The following is a 15,040-nucleotide window of genomic DNA, read 5'->3' as shown; positions in this document are numbered from 1 at the left end:
ACTGTTCTTTAGCACAAGAATGATATAAGCTGGGAAGTAATCTCGATAAAATAGAGAAGGAGATATGTCCAAGCTTGTGGTGCTGTACTGAAGTTTATGCATGGCATCATTAGATGATGAAACAACCATACCAACTTTCTGATAGTAGTTCTTCAGCTCTTCTTCATCCAGGTAGTAGAGCCCATTGTACATTTTACCATATCCAATCATCTCCCCTATTGTCAGCTGCTGAAAAACACAATAAGTAGGAAGGAATATAACTTTACAATTTAGTCATTTGTAATGGAACGAATAGACAATAAATTAGTAGGAAAACTAAGGATATGCAAAGCAAAAGAAAGTTTTATGGTCGGTGTACAGTTGATGGATCCCTTTTCGAAAACAGATCGACAAGAGCCATCAACTATACGTACTTTATCAAAATACAATGAGTAAGACAAAATATATCAGAATTATCAGTCATATGCATAGTGGCATCAGAGTCAATGACCTACATCTTAGAAGTATTAATGGAAGAGTTAAAATTGTCAAGGTTTAATGCACTAGACTTAATACGAGAGAAATGTGATTCTGAAAAATGAGAATGAAAAATGGAAGGAGAACTGGAAGAACTGCTAGACAAACCATTAGTAGAAGGAGCACTGTTAGAAGGAACATTAAGCCAGTCCATAATTCGACGGAGCATTTTATCAGTAGATAATGAACTCCCAGCATCAGCAGGTGAAGGAGTCGATGCCGTAGTAGATGAAACACCTCCCTTTATGTGCTCAGAAAGAGTAGCGTGAGGATGATCAATAGCTACACCAGAATGTCCTCCTCGACGACCACCTCTACTATAACCAGAGGGACGGTCATGCAGCTGCCAACAAATATCACGAACATGCCCCGATTTATTGCAATAGGAGCATATCTGCATGTCTCGACCACCACGTCCACGAGATTGTCAAGATTGTGACTGGGGCTGAACAACCATCACAGAGTGGACAGTATTTGTAGCAATCATCATGCGACGGCAAGTCTCTTCACTCAGAATCAGGGAGAAGACCTGTTCAAGGAAAGGCAGATCTGTACTCCAACCTAGAATTTGAACTCTGATTCGATCAAATTCGTCATTGAGTCTAGCAAGAAAATCAAAGATTCGCTCTTCATCAGCGTATTTCTTGAATGCAACAGCATCTTCTGAACAACAGACTTTGAAGGAACAATAAAAATCCAGCTCGGACCACATACGTTGGAGTTCTGCCATATAAGCGGTGATAGAGAGTTCTCCCTGTCTAAATACCTTGCATTTGAGCTCAAAAGCTTGAGCTGTATTACCCTGTTGTGAATAAGTTTGGGCAGCAGCTTTCCAAATTTTTCTGACGGTTTCAAAAAATGACATACCTTGAGCAACAGAGGGCACCATAGAGTTGAGAAGCCAAGCTATCACAAGGGAGTTCTCCGATTCCCATTTCAAAATTGCTGTATCTCCTGATTGCGGCTTAACTGTAGCCCCAGTGAGAAAACCTTCAAATCCATGAGCTTTGATGTACAGCCGCACATTCCACGACCACATAAGATAGGTGAGAGGTCCGTCAAGTCAGACTAAGCTAATCAAGAGAGAAAAATTGTCCATCACAGTCCGAGAGACGGAGATGCGGACCACCTCAGCGATTGTTTTCTCAAACTTTTCTTCAATAAAACCGCATGACACTTCCAAATATGGTCAAAAGATCATCCTCTTTTTTTTTTAGGAGGAATTTTTTCTTACCTGAAGGTACCACCCTCGGATCGCGGGCTCGACGTCATTAGCAGGCGGTAGTGGCAGGATAAAGAGGCGAAGTGGCGGACGAGGGCGTCGCAGAAAAGGAAGGTGGCGATGGTGTGGGTCCATGGCTGCGGGTGCCGATGGTGAGGGCAGGGGTTGTGGTAGCGGCCACGCAGGCACTGGTGGCAGATAAGGAGGGGATTTGTGCGGTAAGGAAGGAGGCAGCTGCGATCTGCAAGGCGGCGGTGTGCTCAGAGGGGCGGGTGCTGCGGGTGAGGGGTGGCGGACGAGGGCGTCACGAAAGAGGAAGGTGGTGATGGTGTGGGTCGACGCTGCGGATGCTGATGGTGAGGGCAGGGGTGGTGGCGGCGACCACACGGGCACTGGTGGTGGACGAGGAAGGGGGCAGCAGAGCGGGTGCTATGATCTGCGCGGACGAGGAGGGGATCTGCGTAGTGAGAAAGGAGGTGGCTGCGATCTACGAGGCGACTGTGTGCGCGGAGGGGCGGGCGGTGATTTGGGAGGGATACGACAGTGGTGGCGGTGCTCTGCGGCGGTAACAATGGTTGGTGTAGCGGTGGGATGGGGATGGCCATCTTTCGGTGAACATCGATGGTGGGTAAGGAGATGAAGGGAATGAAGCCGATGATGAATAGGCTCTGATACCAAGTTGAAAAAGAAGAGATATACGGGAGAAAGTGGAACAAGATTTTTTCTTTCTTTCTTTCAGCCTTAGGGATCCTTCCTTTTTTATACATGATTTTCATTCTTTACAAAGGAAGGTAACAACTCATTCTTGATTATCTTCTAAACTAGGAAAGACCATTCATGGCTATTACCTAAACTGGAAAAGGCCATGGACGGAAATCAGGGCAGGCTAGGCTGTCAACACATTGGCTATCATGTTCATGTATCAAATATATATGCATCTATAAGGAAGTGGGATATTGTTAGTGATGTAAGGAAATTCATGAAAGATAAATAAAATGAAGAAAGATCCAGGAATTAGCTGGATAGAAATCAGAAATGAGATGCATGTTTTTCGGACTAGGGATCAATTGTTGGAACAGTCTAAAAAGGTGCATTAGCTGTTAGAAAGACATGCTGGATTGATGGCTAAGGAAAGATATATTTCTGTTAAGAACTTTGTCTTGAAGGATGTGGAAGAGGATGACAAGGGACATATGATACACACACAGTGAGAGGCTCTAAAACTTTTGGGTTGTCAAATACAAAGTCTGGAACGTCATTGCAGGTCGTGAACCTTCAGATGTGCGGAAACTACCACACTGTCACGGGCTTATTCGCAGGCATGTCGCAGGGGGTGCCGGCGTGGGCGTGGCACGGTGCTGTGAAGATTTTGGCATGGCCAAAATTTGCAATGCTACTCGATCATTTGGAACCCTCTGGGTGAGATTTGGTGGGATGCCTTGCTGGGTTTGTGAGACAGCAATGGTTCATTAAGGTGCAGTATAGCCGTGGCATGATATCGGGGGGCTCGGGATGCGTGATATTGGAATGGTGGTGGTTTGTCAAGATATATGTGGATACTCAACGATTCCTCTTGATTTGAGGAGAGGTGCGGAGCTTTGGCCGTGTACCCGACTCCCCCAGACCCGTAGGAGATGGATCCTCCGTGGCACAGTTGTGTGGGCAATGGTGGTGCCATGCCCGAATGGTCTTATATGGAGGTATTCGGGGCAATATTGGTTGGACGAGCTAGCCACATTGTGCGGGGAGGAGATATCTTCAAGGTTTTATCTTTGAGGGGTTTGTCCAGACTACTCTGTACGTTCTTGATCTCTGTAGTGGAGCGAAGAGACGATAGAGGACTAGTCGGGCAAGGATGTGGCCTACCCAAATAGGCAAGTCTCGTGAGCATCGCAAGGTGATGTCTTGCGGGGATCCATGGGAACTGATCGATCGTGGAGAACAAGTAAGGCTTATGGTATATCGGTCGGAATATATGCCTTGGAGCTGGGCCAAGGATCAAGGATGGCCAAGAGGATCATGCCGAAGAGAGGACAGCTTGATGCATTTATCAACCGATCGAAGATATTTACTTGATGGAGCAGACTTGGATGCCGATATCGTGGCAGTGCTCAATGTGCGAGTAGGCTATGGACATAAGATGCTAGATGATATGGTCATGTATCCTCAGGATCATGGTAATGCACAGTGTGGGCGAGTAGGCCATGAATATTGTCGAGCGGTATGGCCATGGATGGAAGGCATATCGATGATGCAAGATCGGGATCGTGGCATAAAAGTTTATGGGGGAAGCTTAGATAGTAGAACCCAGGAAGACTCGGATGTGTACGATCAACTGTAGCTTCAAGGAGCTGCAAAGCATGTCAGCTTGATAGTTTAGCTGGGTGGCACTAGAGATGGGTTTGCCCGAGCTTCATGCATAGTAGTGGCATTGCATGGTCGTGCTGTGTGGATTTGGTATGTGTAGTTCTGAAGAGCAGCTTGGTGGATTACGGATCAGTGGTACAGTGGTTATATCATGGCATGAGGGTATGTCGAAGATCAAGACATCTTGGATGAGTAGTACTTGGCTTAAGGGACAGAGCCTTAAAGTTGACACAGAGGTGTTGAGTTGTGGAGCACTCTTGGGAAGAGCCTATGTTATGGCACGGAGGTGCGCATGAGCATTGCAGTTGATCCAAAGGGTTGAATTGCTTATGGGCATTTGAGGGTGTCATCTGTGTTTAGTACATCAGTATTGCTAGGCAGGGGCATAGAGGTGCATGCTTGGCTTTGTGGCTGGACTGCTGCGTGCTTATTGGTATGTCCAAGAAAAGGACTTAAGAGGGCTGGCCTTGGTGTGTGGCATGCCGAGGCGCCATATGGGTGTTTGGGTAAGAAAATACTCACCCTGTGACAGTTTGTATCAGAGCCAAGTTAGCTAAGTCAATGGTCGACGTTGGGCTTGGTGTTAGCTTCTAGTATGTGTGGTATCAAGTTGCATGTTTTGGTTGCAGATACGGGGGTATCCAAAGCAATGAGAATTTGAAGTCTAGGTTCAGAGGAGCTGGATGTCTGAGTCTGTTGTGGGTGTCAACGACTCAGAGTGGGGGAGCATGGTGTAGGGCAATATGCTCAGTGCTGAATGATAAAGGTTGCTTATCAGTGGCACTAGTGGATGGAAGTCTGTGAATATGAAAGTCTACCAGTTCATGGCTAAAGAAAGGAATTCAGGGTGAAGAGTGCTCGTGAATGCTAAAGCACTTGAGCTGCATGCAAAGTTGCAAAGTAGAGCATCTTGAGGAACTAGAATTTCCTAAGAGATAGAGCTGGGCAAATAGGCTGAGGTACTAGGGTGTATCTACAGTGTAGGAAAAGATGTAGCACCCAAATTTTAAAAGTGCAAGCTGAGGTGAATACTTGGAGAGTCGAGGGACTCAATTGCACTATGGTATGGGAACCTTGGAAAGAGCCATCTCTTATGTGGATGATTGTGGAGTTGAAGCACTCGAATGGCACAAGATATCAACCAAACTTAATGAAATTGCTCTCAAGGTGAAGGCATTGGTAAGCCGATGTACTAGAGACAGATATTTGGCCGAAGGTATCTTCTCGTTACACAGGCATGTGATGTCAGGGTGCAGAAGATGAAGCATGAGGGTTGTTTAATATTGGCTAGGTTGGCCATAAGGTGGTCATGCTATGATGTATTATAAGGCTCTGATGTCGATGCAAGTGGGTGTCGAGTCACTGAAGACATAGGAGTGAGACAAGCCAGTGGGGTAGCCTTATGTTAGCATTACAGACTTGGAATCGAGACAGAAGCAGTCGAGTTGGGGATCGCAAGAAACAGCATGAACAAATGGTTCTGTAGAGATAATAGATAATTGGAGCCCGGAGTGAAGACTGGAATGTCTAGGCGCTCGAGCAAAGTGAAAAGTGGCCTTGATCAGATATCAGGATCCTGCTTGGTAGCATCTGTGGATTTGCATTGGTATGGGATGGTGCGGAGTTATGGAGGCAACTTGTGAGTACATGGCATCGGTGTGGTGTGGTAGGGTCCGAAGTCTTGGTATTGCATTGAAAAGGTTGGAATTACCACAAGGCTGCAAGGTGGGTAAATTGCAAGACCAGACGTTTGGAGGCGAGTTGCCAAAGGGGACTCATGTGATGGGCCGCTCCAAGACTTAGATGGGCAGGAGTTAAGCCTTGGACATAGTCCAAGGAGTGTCATTTTGTATTACTGGCAACGGATTTTGCTTTGGTGGAGACAATGGCAGCTCTTAGATTGAGAAAATCAAGAGTAAAGCATTGGAAGAGTTCGAAGAGTGCCACAAAATTTTCAGTTAAGTTGATAGTCAGAGGACCGCAGTAAGTTTAGAGAATGTAGTGGCCGCTCTTAGATTGGGGCAATCGAGAGTTAAGCTTTGGAAGAGTTCGAGGAATGCCATATAATTGAAGGTTAGAAGGCCATTGGAGGAGGATAAAAGCAGAGGTTGGTGTTGGGTTTTGTAGTAGTTTGATTTTGTGGAAGAGTCGGTGTGGTGTGGATGATGGATTCTCAGTGATGGAGAAAGGATCAAGGACATCAAGACCATGGGGCTCTGACTTGAGGAACCATATTTATAGTGACTGCAATGGAAGTTGGTCGTAGTGACTAATATTCAAGTAGTGGCTTGGACGTCGATGAGGGCGTCGACAGCTTGTGTGGGGGAGAATTGTCATGGGCTTATCCACAGGCATGTCGCAAGGGGTGCCGGCGTGGGCGTGGCACGGTGCTGTGAAGGTTTTGGCATGGCCAAAATTTGCAATGCTACTCGATCATTTGGAACCCCCTGAGTGAGATTTGGGGGGATGCCTTGTTGGGGTAGTGAGAGAGCAATGATTTGCCAAGGTGCGGCATAGCCATGGCATGATATCAGGGGGCTCGGGATGCGTGATATTGGTATGGTGGTGGTCTGTCAAGATATATGTGGATACTCAAGGATTTCTCTTGATTTGAGGAGGGGTATGGAGCTTTGGCTGCATATCCGACTCCAAACCCATAGGAGACGGGTCCGTCGTGGCATAGTTGTGTGGGCAATGGTGGTGCCATGTCCGAATGGTCTCATATGAAGGTATTCGGGGCAATGCTGGTTGGACGAGCTGACCACATTGTGCGGAGAGGGGATATCTTCGAGGTTTTATCCTTGAGAAGTTTGTCCAGACTACTCTATGCGTTCTTGATCTTTATAGTAGAGTGAAGAAGCGATACAGGATTAGTCGGACAAGGGTGTGGCCTACCCAAACAGGCAAGTCTCGTGAGCATCGCAAGGTGATATCTTGCAAGGATCCACGAAAATCGGTCGGTCATGGAGAACAAGTAAGGCTTATGGTATATCGATCGGAATATGTGCCTTGGAGCTGGGCCAAGAATCAAGGATGGCCAAGAGAGTCATGCCGAAGAGAGGACAGCTTGATGATTTATCAATCGATCGAAGATATTTACTTGATGGAGCAGACTTGGATGTCGATATCGTGGCAGTGCTCAATGTGTGAGTAGGCTGTGGACATAAGATGCGGGGTGGTATGGTCATGTATCCCCAGGATCGTGGTAATGCACAGTGTGAGCGAGTAGGCCATGAATATTATCGAGCGGTATGGCCATGGATGGAAAGGCATATCGAGGATGCAAGATCGGAACCGTGGCACAAAAGCTTGTGGGAGAAGCGTGGATAGCAGAACCCAGGAGGACTCGGATGTGTACAATCAACTGTAGCTTCAAGGAGTTGCAAGGCATGTCAGCTTGGTAGTTTAGCTGGGTGGCATTAGAGATGGGTTTGCTCGAGCCTCATGCATAGTAGTGGCATTGCATGGTCGTGCTGTGTGGATTTGGTATGTGTAGTACTGAAAGGTAGCTTGGTGGGTTGCGGATCAGTGGTACAGTGGTTATGTCATGGCATGAGGATATGTCGAGGATCAAGACATCTTGGATGAGCAGTATTTGGCTTGAGGGGTAGAGCCTTAGAGTTGACACAGAGGTATTGAGCTGCGGAGCACTCTTGGGAAGAGTCTATGTTTTGGCACGGAGGTGCACATGAGCATTGCAGTTGATCCGAGGGACCGGATTGCTTACGGACACTTGAGAGTGTCATCTGTGTTCAGTACATCAGTGTTGCTAGGCAGGGGCATAAAGGTGCATGCTTGGCTTTGTGGCTGGACTGCTGCGTGCTTATTGGTATGTCCAAGAAAATGACTCAAGAGGGCTGATTTTGGTGTGTGGCATGTCGAGACGCCGCATGGGTGTTTGGGTAAGAAAACACTCACCTCGTAACAACACGGCAAACAAATACTCATCAAAAAATTGTCCAGAGAGAATTATTGGTCCGAGATGCAGGCACTTTCATCTATTCAAGGATGGAATTTGTAGTTTTGGTGATTACTGGTGGCAAACTCTTTTTTTGCTATGCTTAGGATTGATTTTTTTTCCAGACATGTGGAAATACAAAATACTAATGTGGCAGATGGAGAGTTCTGTGTGTACTTGGTGAAAATTTGCTTTATTAGTTCTTATTACAAATAATATAGAAAAATTTGAAAATCAAAAGGGTTATCCATGTATGGACAGTCTTCTGTCCTGTAATCTTATTTAAAGAGTTGGATTCATTTTTGAAATTTTGTGTATGGTTAATCCATTTACCAAGAATGTAAGTAGCAAAAGTGACTGAATTCATGCCTATTAAAAAAAAAAATGAAAATGATGAAGCTGATTTGAAGATGCTTGTTTTAAAATTAGATGGCATCCCTTTATCAATTGCATGTAAGCATTCGTCATTCATTAGTATGAGGTGGAATGGGAGTGGAAGCAAGTATGAGATTTGATGGAAGAAATGATGTTTATTTATGTTGCTTAATCTTCAGTGTGAGCAGATTAGAAACAAGACAGCTTGGAAACAGGTTAGATATCATGATACTATGATTCATGTTTATAAAACTGTTAAATGCTAGCAGAAATACTCAGGATTACACTAAAACTGCTAATCTAGTACATTGTTTTGATTGATCTTGCATGTTGACCACCTGTTCTGATCACACATTCATTTTTTTTCATACATATTCTCTTAAGAATTGATGCTGGGAACTGTGCTCTAGCAGTCTTTTGCACATAATTAGATATGCTTATGAAGTGATAATTCCATGCAGGGGATTTAACTATCACAGAATTTGGGTCAGGAGAAGCAAAGGAAATATATATAGCATCCTTCCAACACTACATGTATTTAAGTTGAGAGAAAGTAACACTTCACTTTGGTGCTGGCATGCAAGTTGACTTATTATGGAATTCACAAATTACAGGAAGTTCAGTTTGTCCCCCTTGTTGCAAGAAGAGCTTCGCGGAGTATACGGTATTTGGTAAGCATTCTCTCTTGTGGTGGGAAGCTGTCTCTTATGCCAGGAAAGTTGGAGAAATTTTTCATCCATGCGGAAAGTGATGGATACCTTTGGTCATCAATCATCTTTAACTCCATAATTTCTTCCAACAAGATGACCATGTTTACAATCCAACCAAGTGATATATCTGCAAATCCAAGAGTTTCTCCATTAAAAAACTTTTTTCCTTTAAGCTCTCCTTCCAAGATCTTTAGGTTTTCTGAAGCTGATACAAGTGCTTCCTCTGTATTTTCCCCTTGTGAGATAAAAACTCGCCAAATAGAAGGCAAACACTGCCACGAAGAGCAATTGTTTTGTCAAAGTTAGAATACAAACAAAATAATCATGAGAAGCAAAAGTTATGGAATTTTAAACATATTGGGGCGCATAAGACAACTGTAGATTTATTTGTGGACGATGACATTGGTCAGTCTCACTTTCATAGGAAAAACTGATTAATTTCTGGAGAGGATTGTTCTGTGAGCCAACTTTTAATTCCCAATATTGGTAAACCGAGACCTGACTTTATGATAAGGGAGACCGCTTCCTCCAGCTAATTCAAGATATTACATGGTAACCAGAAAAATCTTGATTGCTTTTCCCCTCCTATTTCTTTGAAATGTTTGGAGAGATGCTTCGACCTCCCTTGTGAAGAAACCTGTTTTTTTTCTTTTTTTTGTCCATGAGTTCCTGAAGAGTTTTGCTCCTTTGGCATTCTCTTCTTGTCTTGTCTAATGGGGTACTCTTAATGTAAAACATAGGAATTTTCGCATATATTTTCATTATTGAATGTTAATGTCATCATAAATCAATGGGATGAATAAAAATACATGTTGGTGTCATTAGATATGAAATGGTGGGATTCCTGAAATTATGGATGCTCTGTTCTGGTCCATCAAACCTTTTAATGCCCTTTTTAATTTGTATTCGGGGAAATCATGACAAGATCTGGTCAATTTGTGTCTGTGTTGGTGTTCCTAAACTTTTGTGATAGAACCAACCCAATGACCTGACTGAAAACATTTGTAAAGGTCTAGGTCCTACAGGAAGACCTCAGACCTGGTCTTTTCACAACCTGGATAATCATATTACTGGTTGCAAATGCAATTCTCTAATAATATACATAGCATATAGGTCTACTCAGTTTTTAATTGTTACATGTGTTTTATGATGGTTTTGCTATTTCCGAGTTCCTAACATGGGGTATGAATGCTGGTGTGCTTATTTCTCCTACTTTTCTCCCACATCTGAATTCTCTTTTCCATCTTCAAGTCTTTCTTGTTACAATGTTGCGGAATGTGCAGTTTTTTGCCCCTATCTAAATTACAAACTCATCATTACTTACTGCCATATTTCCCATACACTGGGGCATTAAGTATTGTCTGATGGTTATGCACATACATGTCCTTAGTTTATCACTTATGACTATAACAATTTAAATAGGAAATCATGGGCTCTAATGGTCTATAATAAGTACCACAAACAACTCACAAGTTAGCATTGTTAAGGCATCAATAATGAGGAGCAGATGTTACTATTACCTTCTCTTCTCCAAATTTAGACCAAAACCGTGCCATGGCCCTTTGATAAGGATCTTCTGGAAGGATGGGATTCTCTTTCCATGTCTCATCCATGTATTCAAGGATGACAAGTGATTCAGCAATTGGTTTCCCCTCATGAACAAGCACAGGGACCTTCTTATGAACAGGATTATACTTCAACAGCAATGGACTCTTATTTTGGAGATCTTCTTCTATGAAATCATATTCGACCCCCTTCATTTTGAGTGCCCATTTGATCCGAAGGACAAATGGGCTTGACCAGGTCCCCAATAGCTTTACCTCTGCTTTTGCCATTTCTGCTCGTAAAGGTTGTTGCTGCAGAACCGTATTTGTAAGCAAGCATATGCTTCTTTTCTTTTCTTTAATTGCTGGATTATTTGTTTGTTCCTATGGAACATTCTTTCCTCTAAAAGACTTTGCCGGCCTTTTGTCCCGATATACTTACCTCTCAGTATCTCTGCCTCTTTGGAATCCTTTGCATTCATACTAATGACTCATCTCTCTCTCAGTAAAAGACTCATCTTCATTTATTTACCTACCTCAATTTTGAAGACCTCTGTAATTCACCAATAAAGTCTTTTGTAAAGAAACTGTGTTTTCATTAGTTATTTTTCTCAGCTTCTTTTTCTTGCACGTAATTTTCCCACCATCTTAAAAATATACATACAGGCATACATGCATACATACATACATACATACACACAAATTTTTCCTTGCAATGCATCCTGACATGATCGTGATCAGCTGCCAGTTGCAATTCATTCAGGTTGTCTTGGGAAAAGGATCTCTTCTCGTACATGTTTAACCATATATTACTAATATCTAAAAATTTTCATAGCTTCAGAAGTAAACACTTTGCAAGCAGCACTTGGACACTTGTAATCTTGTGAGACCCTTCCATGCACCAACTGGTCTGACTTGTGTTCTGGATGATGTGAAAGTAATGAATCAGAATATTTAAGTTTATTTCAGGTCTACAGTTAATGAGGATCACGTTTGTGCTGGATGGAGCTCGTATGATTAAATTCAAGCATCTACTTGTTCCTCTTGTTTTGTTGTTTATGTTAACAGATTCCCAAGTGTCATGAAGGACAAACTTATGGTAGAAAAAACATTTTTTTATATTGTTTTATGTGACCAAAGAAATGGAAGGACCATTTAGAGCTGTTTGCGTTTTGTCATTTAGCTTAACACCAGATGTTTGTTGTTCTTTATTCTTCCAGACGAGATAACAACATTGCTTTTTCCAAAATTATCTTTTTCTGAGTAAAAGGGAGGCTGAAGCCACCCAAGCTATATTAATGAAAGAAATGAATATTATACAGAGTTTACAAGGAAAAAGATAAGGTTTGAGGAGGATTGCAGAAGCACGATAGAAGCAAACCGCAACATATAATGAACGGTGACAAATCAAAGGCTGTCTTTTTGCAATTCTGAATTTCTGTCCATTATCTGCCTACATTAGTTCGGTTGTGACATGATGAAATACAAACTTTATAACAGATGCACGTGCCCATGAATTCTGATAATTTGAGTATAGAAGAAATTTCTTGAGAGGAAAATAAAAAAGTTTAACCATATAAAGTGTTTTTTCCCTCTTTTCCTTTTGAGTCACCCTGAAAATTCAACTTTTTCTTTCTTTGTTTTTATATAAATATTGAAGTTGCTGGTACATTACCTATCGTATATGGATCTCGTAAATCAAGGGTTTGTATATATATTCTGATTCAAAAGGGAGATTTGGATGAGTCGGGATGAAAGTGGATCTAATAATATACGTTTAGATTCATTTTTATATCTTAATTTATTTGATATTAAAATAAATGGACAATTATTCGATCTATATTTTAATATTTAATTTTATTTATAATTTTATTTAAGTTTATATAGGATTCATAAATTTGTAAGGAAAATATAAAATCATATTAATATATAATTATTTGAATTACTATCCACTTAATAATATTTTTAATTCTTTGTTTATGAAATTTAATTATCTAGTCTATTTTTATTTTTATATTCATACCTCTAATATTTGATTTGTATCCGTATTTATTTAAAATAAAAATAGATATAAACTTTTGCATCCAATTAGTATCAATAAATGCATCTATATTCATCAAATAAATAAATATGGATATGGATATTATTGATATCCTATTCATATCGGATTCAATTTCAAATATACTGATGCACGTTCAGAAATGAAACCAATGAATACTTAGGACTTGTTTAGTTAACGGAAAGTGAAAGACGAAAGAGGCATTTTTTGAGAAGTAGATAGAAGATCTTTTGTTTGGTTTGGAGTTTTAAAAGGAGAGAGTAGAAAAAAAAAATTTCATGGGAAGTCACTTCTCATATTTTATAGAAAGTAAAAATTCATAGAGGAGATATAGTTTGGCACTTTCCATGAGATGAGAAGGATGAAAAGTGATGCTATTTTATTCTTTCCCAAAATACTCATTTAGATCAACGATTAAGATTTTATAAAATATCAATAAAATGGTTAGGATAAAATACTGAATAGTGATATGATATTATATTAATATTATCTTAATATTTAGTGAATATAATATTAATATTATAATATTTATTATATTTTAATATTTATATTAATATAATATTTTTATTAATATTAATATTAATATAATATTATGTTTATATCTATATTAATAAATTTATTATATTAAAATATTAATATTATATTAATATATATTAGTATTATATTAACATAATAAATTATTATTGTCTAATATTATATTATAATATATTTATATTATATTTATATTAATATAAATATTATATTAATATGTATATAAAGTTTAGGAGTAAAAAGATATGGTATTATATCTACTAAGCGTATAATAAATATTTTACATAATTTTTTTAAGAAAATGTATGCTCCACCAAACATAAGCTAGTCTGTAATAAGTCATTTTTTCATAATCAACCAAATATATCAAAATTCTATTCTTAAAAAATAATTTTTTAAAAATTACTTTCTGAGAAGTTATTTTCTGAAAATTTTTTTTTCTATGAATCAAATGAGTCCTCCGAGATTAAGAATCTATAAGTAATTCAAGATTAGGAATGGGGCCTATAAATAATTTTCATGCACGAGTTTGACTGTTTGATGGCATCCTGTGTCTGAGAGAAGTTGTGTGAGTGATTTAAGCTACCATCGGCCACCTTCAAATATGTTTAAAGATTGTTTAGTTCGCGATCGGAATTGAAATCGAAATGAAAATCAGAATAGATTGGAATCAAAATAGCCTAATTCTCCAAAACGTTTGGTTCGTGACCAAAATTGAAATCGGAATAGATAATTTTCATTGTTATTGCTCGGTTCATATAAAGATAGAAATTGAAGTCAACTCAATTTTTTTTATTTTTAATTAAAATTTTTAAAAATTAATTATTTTAAAAATTGATATTAAATAAAAATTAAATATAATAATAAGAGATAAAATATTTTATGAAATAAAATATAAAATATAAATAATTTTATGAAAAATAAAAAAAAAATAGAAAAAAAATGAAAGAAAAAAAAGAAGAGAGGTGAAGGAAGGCAGGCACGCCCCCCTACCTGCACTTCTTCTTCTTCGTCGTAAACCCCCCCTCCTGCGACCATGCCACCTCCGTGCGGCCCCACCCCATTGCCGTCCGTGCCGCACTTGCCGTCCGTGCCGCACCCTCCTCTGTGCGACCACCAAACCCCATCCCATCCGCTCTCCTGGCTCCAGTGCCACCAAATCCCCTCCTCTCCTTTGGTTTCGGTGCCACCAACCCCCCTCACCTCTCCTCCTCAGTCTCGGGCACTTTCCGCACCTCCCCCACCCCCTTCCATCGCCACCCCCTCCCTCTCCGCCGCTGCTTCTCCATCCAACTTCTAAAACCTTGTCCAAAATCCTAGCCTCTGGTGATCTCTCTCTAGTCTTTCGCTTTGTCACCGCCTTCGCCCCAATTACCGTCGCCAACCTCGGCCCCGGCTTCGACTTTCTCGGTAGTGCCGTTGACAGCATTAGTGACACCGTCACTATCGCGATCGATCCCGCCATCCCTGTTGGAACCCTCTCCATCTCCTCCATCTCCGGCATCACTGCCTCCACTTCCAAACTCAACTGTGACCCCCTTTAGAATTGCGTCGGCATAACCATCATGCGGGCCCTCAGTGTTTGCTCCATCGTTCTCTCCCTCCACCTCAAGAAGGGCCTTCCCCTCGGTAGTGGCCTCAACTCCAACATTGCTAGCACAGCCACAGCCGTCGTCGTCGTTAATGGTCTCTTCGGCAACAGTTTCTCTCCCAGTGAGCTCGTCCTTATCGGGCTTCACCCCTCGATCGTACTTCCAT

The 15,040-nt window shown here is 41.0% G+C and overlaps 1 protein-coding gene across 1 annotated transcript; it reads right to left on the bottom strand.

Annotated features, from left to right (window-relative positions):
• Window positions 1-8,980: 8,980 nt before the first annotated feature.
• On the bottom strand, window positions 8,981-10,983 carry LOC105057284 (glutathione transferase GST 23). The gene is made up of 2 exons (XM_010939857.4): window positions 10,669-10,983; window positions 8,981-9,420 (listed from the first exon to the last, which is right to left on the bottom strand). The coding sequence occupies exons 1-2, from the start codon at window positions 10,981-10,983 to the stop codon at window positions 9,058-9,060; spliced, it is 678 nt and encodes a 225-aa protein (XP_010938159.1). The 3' UTR covers window positions 8,981-9,057.
• Between the last annotated feature and the right edge of the window lie 4,057 nt (window positions 10,984-15,040).

The sequence above is a fragment of the Elaeis guineensis genome, chromosome 14, assembly GCF_000442705.2.
Source record: "Elaeis guineensis isolate ETL-2024a chromosome 14, EG11, whole genome shotgun sequence".
In the NCBI taxonomy this organism is placed as follows: Eukaryota; Viridiplantae; Streptophyta; class Magnoliopsida; order Arecales; family Arecaceae; genus Elaeis; species Elaeis guineensis.
This window is presented reverse-complemented; position numbering and strand designations above follow the sequence as displayed.

Coding starts and splice junctions, on each gene's coding strand:
- LOC105057284 (XM_010939857.4), bottom strand. CDS start 10,983: ATGGCAAAAGCAGAGGTAAAGCTATTGGGGACCTGGTCAAGCCCATTT. Junction 9,421..10,668: donor CTAAATTTGGAGAAGAGAAG/GTAATAGTAACA, acceptor TCTTCGTGGCAG/TGTTTGCCTTCTATTTGGCG.